This window comes from Brienomyrus brachyistius, chromosome 22 (genome assembly GCF_023856365.1).
Source record: "Brienomyrus brachyistius isolate T26 chromosome 22, BBRACH_0.4, whole genome shotgun sequence".
Lineage (NCBI taxonomy): Eukaryota > Metazoa > Chordata > Actinopteri > Osteoglossiformes > Mormyridae > Brienomyrus > Brienomyrus brachyistius.
Window position 1 is genome coordinate 3,809,471 of NC_064554.1, and position 11,485 is coordinate 3,820,955.

General features: G+C 42.9%; 2 protein-coding genes across 3 annotated transcripts; one reads left to right on the plus strand and one right to left on the minus strand.

The window, feature by feature from the left end:
• Positions 1 to 347: 347 nt before the first annotated feature.
• LOC125718326 (sphingosine 1-phosphate receptor 1-like) lies at positions 348 to 4,228 on the plus strand. Its single transcript, XM_048992103.1, has 2 exons — positions 348 to 488; positions 1,386 to 4,228. The coding sequence occupies exon 2, from the start codon at positions 1,641 to 1,643 to the stop codon at positions 2,823 to 2,825; it is 1,185 nt and encodes a 394-aa protein (XP_048848060.1). The 5' UTR covers positions 348 to 488; positions 1,386 to 1,640; the 3' UTR covers positions 2,826 to 4,228.
• A 3,380-nt stretch (positions 4,229 to 7,608) lies between these two features.
• On the minus strand, positions 7,609 to 11,014 carry spc24 (SPC24 component of NDC80 kinetochore complex). 2 transcript variants are annotated; one of them, XM_048990496.1, is made up of 6 exons: positions 10,783 to 11,014; positions 10,473 to 10,677; positions 10,231 to 10,375; positions 9,573 to 9,690; positions 7,913 to 7,989; positions 7,609 to 7,805 (listed from the first exon to the last, which is right to left on the minus strand). In XM_048990496.1, the coding sequence occupies exons 2-5, from the start codon at positions 10,642 to 10,644 to the stop codon at positions 7,933 to 7,935; spliced, it is 492 nt and encodes a 163-aa protein (XP_048846453.1). In that variant the 5' UTR covers positions 10,645 to 10,677; positions 10,783 to 11,014; the 3' UTR covers positions 7,609 to 7,805; positions 7,913 to 7,932. The 2 variants fall into 2 exon arrangements, with proteins under 2 accessions (XP_048846453.1, XP_048846452.1); XM_048990495.1 differs by having other exon boundaries at positions 9,586 to 9,690; positions 10,783 to 11,009.
• Between the last annotated feature and the right edge of the window lie 471 nt (positions 11,015 to 11,485).

The window sequence follows — 11,485 nt, forward strand, 5'->3', positions numbered from 1 at the left end:
AACAATAAAATGAAAGTATTGTCTTTAGGAGACAAAAGAAGCGCACGGCTCGCTGCATGATGCTCTTTCTTGCCCAAAATCGTGTGACATCTCACGGCACACATTCTCTGCCTATGTACAGCCCCACAAAACTCGTGCATTATTATTGTTTAAGAGGTCCTTAGTTTAGCTCACTAGCACTTTGGGGCTCGATGCACTTAGAAAACAGCCATATCCCAGTCAAGTGTAATATCCTTTAAAATCGTTCACATCATCTCTATTAACGAAATAGGCCCGGAGAATAACAGCATCTTAGAGGGTCCGCTGAAGTGCGGCCGGGCGGTCTCATTCGACAGGGGGCGGGAGACAGGAGATGGAAGACCTGCCCACTTCAAGTCTAGTCCTGCCTCGGTCTTCTGTAATGCCAATTCAGTTCCTCTGCGACCTTTTTGTGCAACTTTTGAAAAACGTCTGCTCTGGACATGAAACACTTTTTCAGATCGTGAAAGGTATGTATCACCTTTATCTGAATAACACATTTAGGACGGACGATGTTTTCTTTTACGACTGCGCATTGTCGCCGTGCGCACTGGAGCTCAACGACACTGATGTACTCAAGCAAGTTTAGCATGAGCTTAGATTAAGAATGCATTAACAAACGATAACATTGCTCCGATAAGCTATGCTGTTTATTGTGCAGCGAAATTGAAGGAACGTATTTCTTATTTTTATGGAATGGCATCTCATGTCAATGTTTCAAATTGAAACTTCTAGGGAAACATTTACCGCTTCCAAAGAGAACTTTGTTCCAATTTGTCCATTAACTGACACAGAATAAGAAAAAAAAACATCTGGAACAGAAGAATTTGTTTAGGCATGCAATATTTTTATCGCTTTAAAAAGTTTAGTGCAATGTCAAATACTGTGCTAGAAAGTAATGTATTGTAATATATACGAAATATATTCTCTTAATAAAATACAAAAATTTAAGATTCCTGTAATTACATGGAATAAAGACTCCGAGCCAAATAGAGACTCCGAGCCTAACAGTACTTAATTTCCAAATTTAAGCACCATTTAAATCACAGGAAATAAATGGTAAATGTTTAAATTTAAAGTCGCCGCTGGTTCAGAAGGTTTAAATTATTTTTTACATTACCGTATATGAAACGAATTACTTTTAAAATAATCCGGGGGAAAAAATGTTAAACGATTTTGCTGAATGCTGTTAAGTCATTAAGATGAAATGATCGAAATCCTGAATTTATTAAAAGGGCGATTTAATTTCATGATAGAATAGGCCTACTCGTTCATTAAAGGAAACGAAAGAGTTGTATATTAACATGTAACTTGTTTAGAAGTCTGTTTTAAAAATTTTGCATCTTTCTTAATTCGGTGGACTTCAGCCCTCTGGTGGACAATAGAAGCCCGTCTACAATTCAAGCAAGCGGACAGGCGATGCATCTTGGCATGGATCTGTCCGGCTTCGTCCGAATCATATTTCTGTCCCCATGCTGAAGTCTATAAAACGGACATCTGGAAATTGTGTGGAAACTGCGGGTGGATTTATGATGGAACAATCGCTGATTATGTGACGATGACCAGAACTAGTGGGAAAACAATTTTCACGTAAATAACAGGGTTCAGCCCCATACTGTGCAATGGCTTTCACCCGCCCCACCTACTGTACTGACCCCCCTCCAGTCTTATCCAAAAATCTTCCAGCTGGGTACCTCTTCCGCATGTTCCGTGAGTACCACAACAACTCTGTCATCATGGAACATTACAATTTCACCGGCAAGCTCAGCAACGACAAGTACCGAGATGGCCTGAAGCCCGAAGCGATTTCGTTTCTGATCATCTGCCTGCTGATTGTGCTAGAGAACACCATCGTTTTAGTCACCATTTGGAAGAACAAGAAGTTCCATGTGCCCATGTACTACCTGTTGGGCAATCTGACGTTCTCCGACCTGCTGGCAGGGTTCACCTACATGGTCAACATCATTCTTTCGGGTGCCAAGACGCTCAGACTGACCCCGGTGTTGTGGTTCCTTCGCGAGGGCGGCGTCTTCATCACCCTCGCCGCCTCCATCGTCAGCCTCTTGGCCATCGCCATCGAGCGGCATGTCACCATGGTCAAGATGAAGCCGTACCAGGGCACCAAGAGGGGGCGCATGTTTGCTCTGATCGGAGCCAGCTGGCTGCTCTCCGTGTTCCTGGGGGTGTTCCCCATAATCGGGTGGAACTGCATAGGCAGTCTGGACAGCTGCTCCACAGTGCTACCGCTCTACGCCAAAAGCTACATCCTCTTCTGCATCACCGTGTTCAGCACGGTGCTCCTGGCCATCACGGCACTGTACGCCCACATCTTCCGCATCGTGCGCGCCAACACGCAGCGGCTGGGTGCCCTCCGCGCCGGCCAGGCCCGCAAATCACGCAAGTGCATGGCACTGCTGAAGACAGTGACCATCGTGCTGGGCGTCTTCATCGCCTGCTGGCTTCCACTCTTCGTGCTGCTGCTGCTGGACGTGTGCTGCCAGGCGCGCCAGTGCGGCATCCTCTTCAAGGCGGACTACTTCCTGGGCCTCGCCATGGTGAACTCACTGCTCAACCCCATCATCTACACGCTCACCAGCAGGGACATGCGGAGAGCCATCGTGCGCCTCCTCTGCACTCGCTGCCTCGTCACCAAGGAGGGCCGCATCAAGAAAATCGCCCTCCCCTTATTCGAGTGCAGCACCAGTAAAATGGAGATGACCTCTCACCAGCAGGGGGGCTTGGACACCACTGTCTCCACAGGCAACATCTACACATCCCCAGTGAAGGACCCCCAACCCAAATCGTGAGTCTGGTCCAAGGGCGTAGATATGGGTATGGACAGTAAGGACATGTTAGAGGACCATGTGTGTTTAGGGCTGGGGCTGATTTGGTTCCTTCCAGCATTGAAACCAAACCTACACCCGTGATCTGGGCCCCCAGTGGATTCAAATGTACTGGGACATGAGGTAGGAATTCGAGACAGGGAAGGGGGATCAGCCACATACTTTTTGTTATAAATTATTTGCTGGAGTGACTCACAGAAAACTGAATAACTAACTGCATGGATGTTTTTAAAGAAATGAACAGTGTACCTGCCGTGATTAAACTTCAGTGTATTAAAAGCGGGACACTGGACCATGGGCATCATTAGGTTCCGGTCACCTGGGGCTACAGCCCCAAGCATTTCAAACCTGAGGCTAATCTTTTTTGCAAAAAACAAAAAGTCAAGCCATAAGCAAGCCTGACAGCCCCTGATCTTTTCAAAAGCTAGAAACGCCTCTGCACTTGACACATAACTAAGCGCCGAGTGAACAAATAAAATTATCGCGCACTGTGAAAAAGTCACTTTGGCCTCATACAGCTGGGCGTCGATTCATTTTGGTCCTTTTCTGACTGTGCTGAGCTTTTCTGATCCCGCAGACCCTGAAATTAGGGAAAAGGGAAAACAGCAGCTTTACATTCTATTATAACAATGGACAGGGTTGAAAGACGAATAAACAAAATCATTCACCCATGAAGGAAAGGAAACGACCAAGATCAATAAAGCAATAATTAGCCTGTTTTAACACTGCAGCAACTTCACACATAGCAAAGTAGAGGAGGCACACCCGTATTTTCTGATTTAAATTAGTCATAAACGTACACAAATTTCCATGCACTTGTACAAGGAGCGGCGTCATCAGCCCTTGAATCAAAGTTTGATCTTTTATTGCATTACACTGAATTTGGTAGCGGTTTGTGCCAGGACCGATTCTAAGATGTCAGACTCGGTCCCCAGACGAAACACAGGACACGAAAACCAGCCCCCCTCCCTCGTCCCACACAATTAAAACTTCACGAGAGGCGTGGGGGGTTCCCCACCGTACATTTTGCCGAACTGGGAGGGGATGAAATATATTCGAAAGTACGGGACAAACCGCTAAATGGTTTTAGAAAAAAGTATTTTTCTGGTCTGAGGGAAAAAAGATGCTGAAAAAATGGATAGATCAAAATCACCAACGGTTTGAGTCTTTATGTTTGGCTGTGTGACACAAAAATGAATTACAGTTGTACTCCGTCTGAATATTTTTAGCGAGATATATAATGTGGGATTCCAGGTTCCGGATACCTGTGTATGAATACAACTAGATAACGCTTATAACTGTGTAAATAAAAGTTTTATCTCTTCGTTCATAATATATTATTTTCATAGTAAAATATTTACAAAATATTTTCCTGTTCTTGTCTTTTTTATTCATGTGCACCACGACTGCTTTGGATTAAGATTAATCATGACAAAATTTACCCTAATTTATAATCACTGAAATTCAACAATCCATTTGAGAACGTGTCAAGTGTTTATGTTTTAATTTGTTTTCTTTCTTAAACAGCTCATTTTGTTGACTTTGTCATGCTAATGTCTGAGTCAATTTATTATCAATTAATACATTTATTTGTCTTATCATTTTACACGCAGAATGTAGTTTCAAGGTAATAATGTATACTTTTTTTCTAACTTACTAGCGTTTTAAGTATAATTACGAGCAAGAGAAAGTGAATGTTACTGCTAGCATACTTGTGGACTAAAAATAGCCAACAGACTCACAACACGTGGCTTACGACAACTCGCACATACAACCTAAATTTTAAAAAAATATATAAGTAATGCATAAATGCATGGGAACATAAATTAAAAGCGGCTGTACCCCGCAGCTCCGCGGTACCTGTTGTGAGTTGTGGGTGCCACGGGAAAGTACAGTACTTAATGACATGGTGACCATCACAGCCGCACATGCATCTTCCAGTTTCATTCTCACACCTAAATGTCAGTGCGATTATCCGGCTCTGACATATGTCCGTTTCGAAGCAGGACCTGTTTGCAGATCGGAATGGAACCAAATCTTTGTAGCTGTCCATAAGTTCTGTGTATATTGTAGTTGTCTGTGGAAGCCTATGCATTGAAAAATAAACGAAATAGACCTACTTCCTAATCCCGGACAAAAATATATATGCTAGGTCTGTATACATAGGCCTACCAGCAATTTTCAGTAAAATGTTGTTGATGGTCCAGTTTTCAAGTGTACACTCGGAAAATACATATTGCATTAAGATGAAAATAAGGCACACTAAAATATGACGGCTATAAGCATGAGAAGCAGTTTATTTCTGGCTGCTTGATGAGGTGAAGGTTATCGTAAATTACCCCGAATTTCTGCAATCAATTGCATACGGGTTTCCCCTCCCTATCGACACCCAGTTACACCAAAACCGCAGGTTGCGACGCGTTAAACACACAGGCTGCCTCGCGCTGGCCGACTGGTGCCACGCGCCTCGCTACAAAAAGTGCGGCCGCGACGCCCACGAAGTGTATCAGCAAAAATACAAATACAGCTTCTCGCATTAAAAAGCCACCAAATCGCACCAACAGAGCCCGTTCTCATACCTTCAAGAGATGCGAAACTTTCCTCCGCTTTACCGCAGCTAGGCGGTGCCGGCAGAGAAAATCAGAGACCTACAGTCATACTAAAGAATGATCAATTTATGGAAAATAAGTTCTAATTCACACGGATTCACTGGTGGCATCCCGCACAGAATTACTATGGTATAATGAAATGACTAAATGCATAACCCTTTTTTGTAAGGATAATTTGAAGATACGCATAAAATGAACAGTGCATTTTACTAAAAATAAACTATAGAAATCCTAAACATTTTCTAAATGCCAGCCAAATAGTGGACATAATATTTGGGAGTGAACAGACATATGAACAGAGAGGCTTTAACTGATTTTGTTCAAAGAAAAGGCAAAACCTGAATATCACACACCTCCCAACATATCCAAAAAAATCATTATATTCTAAAGTTATCAGTAATAGATGCTGAGCTTCTGTCATTTCATGCGAACCCTGCTTTTATTTTCTAGTTCATAATCACTTCAAAAATACACTACATGAAACGGCAGGTAAAAAAAATGGCCCAGGTCTGCCAAAGCAAAGCTGGCTTCTTTAAAAGCCGACTTAGGTTTGGTCCGTGACAGTACCCACGTACTTTTTCGTGTATATGCGATAAACTCAGTTTATTAAAACTGATAAATGACATAATGCACAATCTATGTTTCGTCCGGCGTTACATTTTTCAAATAGTCATGTTCGGGAATTCCATTATGCAAATAAGTGAGGCTTTAAAGTCAGTTTATTGGTCTACACTAGTTGCGAAGGATCTTCTGATCAGAAAAATATCTAGTGGTATTGACGACTACGCAATAGCGACAAAATAAAGTTAGATGTTAGAAATTGCTTCGAAAGTATCATGAAATCACTGTATCAGCCAGCGGCATTTTCCAGTATTTGCACATCGTGCACAAAAACACTTACTGGTCTCTTAACGATGGAATTTCTGCAGCCACTAGACCCCTTCGCGTTGCATAGGCTACATGACTAAGACGGTATTATTCCAATAAGAACAACCAGAAGAACAACGACAAAAACCATAAAATTTACATTCTGGTGCCCCCTTGTGGTAGAATTCAGGAAGCCAATTTAAGAAACTTTCAAGACTATCTGACAGCTGCGCAGACGTTGTAGTAATTGGAACAAATACAAGGAATAATCTAAATTTGGTCCCACCCCGCATTTTAAAGAGGAATGATGCAATGTTCAAATTAACCCGGTTTACTTCAAGATAGGATTAATGTTATGCTGTGTTCTTTGGCTGCACTTCAGTCTATAAACAGATTTATATATTACTCTTGTACTGTCATTCCTGTATCCCTGTTACTGGATTCCTCTTCAGTTCTGCATTGAGTATAAATTATTTCTCAGTCCATTATAACCCCTCTCAAGCACTTTGTTCACAAGGACAAGGTTACCTACTAATTCCTAAAGTTAAACTGTCACAACTGTCACCAAAGCGCTTCTTCACACAGATGTGTGACATTCAAACTCACTTACAGCTTTCATATCTAGACTGAAAACTTTTATTCAAGTTTTTAAACATTTCGACAAGCCTACACCCTTCTGCCCTTGTCAGTAATGAATACGTTGCTTGTTTTTGCAGTGTAGATATTGCTATGTTCAGAGTGAGTTGCCCTTTTCGGGCTGTGGGACCTCTCAAAGTTCCGTCCTATTGTACCACAGAACATTTTCGTCACTGTCAGCATTGGCTTGTTCTGGTCCAAAAGCACCATACAACTAAAGCTAAAACTGAGATCATCAGTCAAACAGCAGCAATTATAAAAAAAAAATTAAATTATCATTAGTGACTTGCACCTAGTTTATATTTTGGACATAAACTTCGAGTCTGAAGGCAGACATGTGGTTTTCTGAAGAGCAGTGAACTTAAACCAGAACTGTGATAGTAATTCCTATTCTTATCACAGAAACAAAATCTCTTACACATGTAAATGGGATTTGGTCATGATGGCATTTTCTCTCACGCCATCGTAAGTTGCCAAACCATCTTGTATTTATTTGACATCATGATCTTCTAGGTATAATTATATTGGGCTATGTTCACAATCATTTATGCTACATCATAGAAAAAAAGCAATACATTCTATTGTCCAAAAACAATATTTGTTCAGCCAAAAGAAAAGACACCTCCACGGTCCAGTAATTCATAAATATGTTTATTTAGATTAAAAGAACAGAAATAGACAAAACAGAAACAAACAGTTAAAAAGTGAAAGCAGCCGTTGTGCCTCTACCACTCTGTGCTGACAAAACTCCAGAGGTAGCTGCTGATGGCAACTTTTGATTGGCTGGTGGTGTCGATATTGATGGGAGTGGCGAGGTCATCGCCATAGTGCACTGTGGGAAGAGGCGGGGTTAAAGGACCCACTTGTATGCATCTCTCCCAAATATTATTCCACTGAGACCCCTGTGCCCAGGGAGGTTTAAAGAGCGACGCACAATACCTCCTTTGAGAATGCCGGGCTCAGTGCCATACTCCCACTTTATCTTGGTCACCTTGTGGTACAGCTGAGCCAGGTATCTGCCAAGACAGAAGACTCCTGTCTACGAAAGCAGCTACGTAAACAGCTACGAAGGGTGATGACAGACTACAGTCTTAAAGCCAAATAACCATTCTGTTCCATCCATGAGAAAAAAGCCCTTCGCCTGAATGACTGCAGCAAAAGGTATAAGGTGCCCACAGCGCTCTGGCCTCTGATCACATGAACTGTTCCAGTGAGAAGCGTAAAGTCACATTTAATCCACAAGAGGCAGCATTGCTGAGCAGGTATAAAGCTTCAAGTGACCAAAATAACAGTATTGTGTAGAAATGGGATCAGTGTCAACAGTGATTTCTCAGACATGTTATGGCACAATCATGAAGTTATGAAAGACAAGCAAGCAGGTGGACGAGTGTCTGACCTCCCCACACACACGGGCTGGACAATGAAACAAACACCTGGCCAGTAGTGTTTGAGGTTTCATGCTTATATATGCGCAGCCTGGTGGCCAGTCTTCCCTGAGTGTGAAGGTTGAATTAGAAGAGCAATAGCACAACTGTACATAAAATATTGCAAATCCACACAACATAATGGGAGACATATCAAAGTTCAAAAGAGGACAAGTTGTAGGAGTGTGGAGAAGCCCCGAAGTGGCTCTTTCCTTGTTCCAACACAAATTTTTCAGCTGAAGAGCTGTGTGGTAATTAGTACAAGGATTGCAAGGAGTTGAATAGGCTGTGTTAAACGACAGGAAACCCAAAAAAAGTAGAGGGCTCCGGCCCCCCAGTACTGGAGTTTGACACCCCTAACCCAATGGTTCAAACATTGTACCCTGAAGATGGTGCCGTGTGTCAGGATAATGCTCCAGTACACACAGCAAAACTGCCGGTTTGATAAACATGAAAATGAAGAACATCTCCCACAGCCTGCAGAGTCACCAGGTCTGAATATTACTGAGCTACTTCGGGGTGTTTTACAGGAGTGAGTCAGGAAACATTTTCCTCCACTAGCATCACATAGTGACCTGGCCGCTGTTCTGCAAGAGGAATAGCTCACAAGCCTTCTGGCCACTGTGCAGCACTTGTGTCTGTCATTCCCGAGATGAACTGATGCTATACTGGCTGCAAAAGGAGGCCCTACATCATACTAAGAACTTGTGCTCTAAAACTGCGTGTCAGTTTCATTATCCAACCCCTGTATATTCCCCATCATTGTGGGGACTCTCCATTTCTATGGGCATAACCCTTACACATATTCTATGGGCATTAACATCATACCCAGGACGAAGCAATTGCAGGTTAAGGGCCTTCCTTAAGGGCCCAATGGAGTAGAATCACTCCAGGCATTCATGGGATTTGAACCAGCAACCTTCCAGTTGTTGGCACAGATCCCTAGCCTCAGAGCCACCACTCCTCTTTGCCTTTTGGCATTTTTTTTAGCTTTTTGATTGTATTCATATTAAAATTGAGGTTTATTTTGTGGGGACCTGAGAATTCCCCATAAGCTTAGCTTAGTCCCCACAGTGTGGTAAATACACCCCCCCCACACCCCCACCCCCACCCCCACCCCCACACACACACACACACACACACACGGCTCTAGAGGGCAGGAGTGGCATAATTACAGCATCTTCGTACATGGCTGAAGGTATGACCTCTGTGGTGTCTTCATCCACCTCCTGCTGCAGGGCCTCGATCTCCACCTCTGAGTTCTGCAAGCTCTCCAGCTCCCCCTGCAGAAATCTGATGGTGTAGTCAAGGGAGTCGGTACACAAAATCGGGCCAAACCCAGCGATGAAGTGACAAGAATACAGCACAGTGCAAAAGTCTTAGGCAGTCAAAGAAAATGTTTAAAGCGATTTATCTGGGTAGTATTTATTTGTTCAGGAAAAAAAACACTAACATTAGAACATTAACACAATAAAAGAAAAGAATTTCTTCTTCCACCTCAGCCGTTCCATGTATTTATTAAATGTCACCACTAGCTCAATTAACTTAATTCATTAAATAACTCAGTGTATTAATATCTCACAGGTATTAATTAGCCAAAAAAGTGGGGTAGCGGGTCAAGTAAAAAAAAATACATGGACGTATTGCTGAAAATACCGGAGTAACTAGTCTCAGTTCAGTATTAACCTTAAATGGTCTTCCTACCGTTATGATGCACCATGTTAGCGTTACATTAGCACTGTTACGGTCTCCAGATGAAGCCCTTAAGTGTCTCTGATTGCCACGTCACAGATGCTGATCTGACCCAGCCTGGCTACCCTCCATAGAGGATACTGCAGCTCGGCCTCCATGGTGTGCTTCCGGGCCTGGTAGCGCTCCAGCTCCTGCTGCAGGCTCTCCAGCTCGCGCGCCGCCTCGCTCTTCCGAGCCTCCGTGTCCAGGAGCTTCTGCCCGACCAGCTCCTCAGTCCGCATCATATCTAAGAGCATGGAGGAGAGCTCTGAGTGAATGCTGCCTCAAGGTCAGCTGGAGATATCCAAAGCAGGGATTTGATATAAATTTAACGAAATGATTACCATTTAAAAGCTGGGAGGTGGTTTTCCTGGTGTTGATGAGGAGGTCGAAGAGTTGCTGGCGCTTCTCGACCACGGCCCGCGCGATGCTCTCGGCATTGCTGCTCTTGATGATGCTCACCAGATCCTCCCCGGTCTCCTCCAAGTGCTGCAGTCCCTTATCCAGCGACACCATGACAGCGTCCGCTCTCAGAAAACAGGCGGCTCCCTGTTAGTATTCAGATACAATTCGGAACTCAGCAACTGACGACCTAAACAGCTGTAACGCATAACAAATGGAACATTTTACAACATTTAACATAACCGACTCTACCTGATAGTGAAATTCAAATTCGTTCCGTTTACCCGCCTTCGAAGGACCACGGGGTCCTAAAATACGCACTTCAAAACTTCATCGTTGTAACCTATATATTAATAACAATAATGTGTATGATTATCCCGCATACATATTTTATACGTATACATCATATTTTATTCTTTTAATATTAATAAATCTCCATTGTCTCGTATAAAAAATTATTATCCAGGCACTTGTACTGGCTACCTAAAGCGTTTTTCTTATTTTACGCGGCCCCTTGCTTTACGATCATATTACCGTAGGGGGCGCTAATACACAGCTGATTGCTGGGATTTCGTTATCGTTATGACAGACACCTGCTGCTGTTAACATTCAAACGAGAAGAAAACTACGTGACATGTCCAGGGTGTGGGACGAACCATGAATTTAATTAACAAACACCCTCTCTTATAGCAGTCTTTATTTTAATTATTCCCCGCGGTAATACGTGTAAAAAAACAGAAGAGCAACACTTTAAGACCCACCCATTTACCAAAAAATGTTGATGTCCTTAATCCAAATTAAGTGGAGAAAAAAAATACTAACCGTCTATTGTGTTTCCATAAAATCAGGTTGGCGTTTGTGTGCTTATTTACCTTGGCTGCTGGGGCTTTGTGCATGTGTGCATGCAGGGGTTTCCTCAAACCACTCAACTGTTTACAATCAAGATATACAAATG

Excerpts from the sequence above, each read along its gene's own strand:
- LOC125718326 (XM_048992103.1), top strand. The coding sequence starts at position 1,641 with ATGGCTTTCACCCGCCCCACCTACTGTACTGACCCCCCTCCAGTCTTA.
- spc24 (XM_048990495.1), bottom strand. The coding sequence starts at position 10,644 with ATGGTGTCGCTGGATAAGGGACTGCAGCACTTGGAGGAGACCGGGGAG. Across the intron at positions 9,691-10,230 it reads ACCATGGAGGCCGAGCTGCA|ATTTCTGCAGGGGGAGCTGG; the intron begins GTATCCTCTATG and ends CTACACCATCAG. Across the intron at positions 7,990-9,585 it reads GAGGTCATACCTTCAGCCAT|ATACCTGGCTCAGCTGTACC; the intron begins GTACGAAGATGC and ends CTGTCTTGGCAG.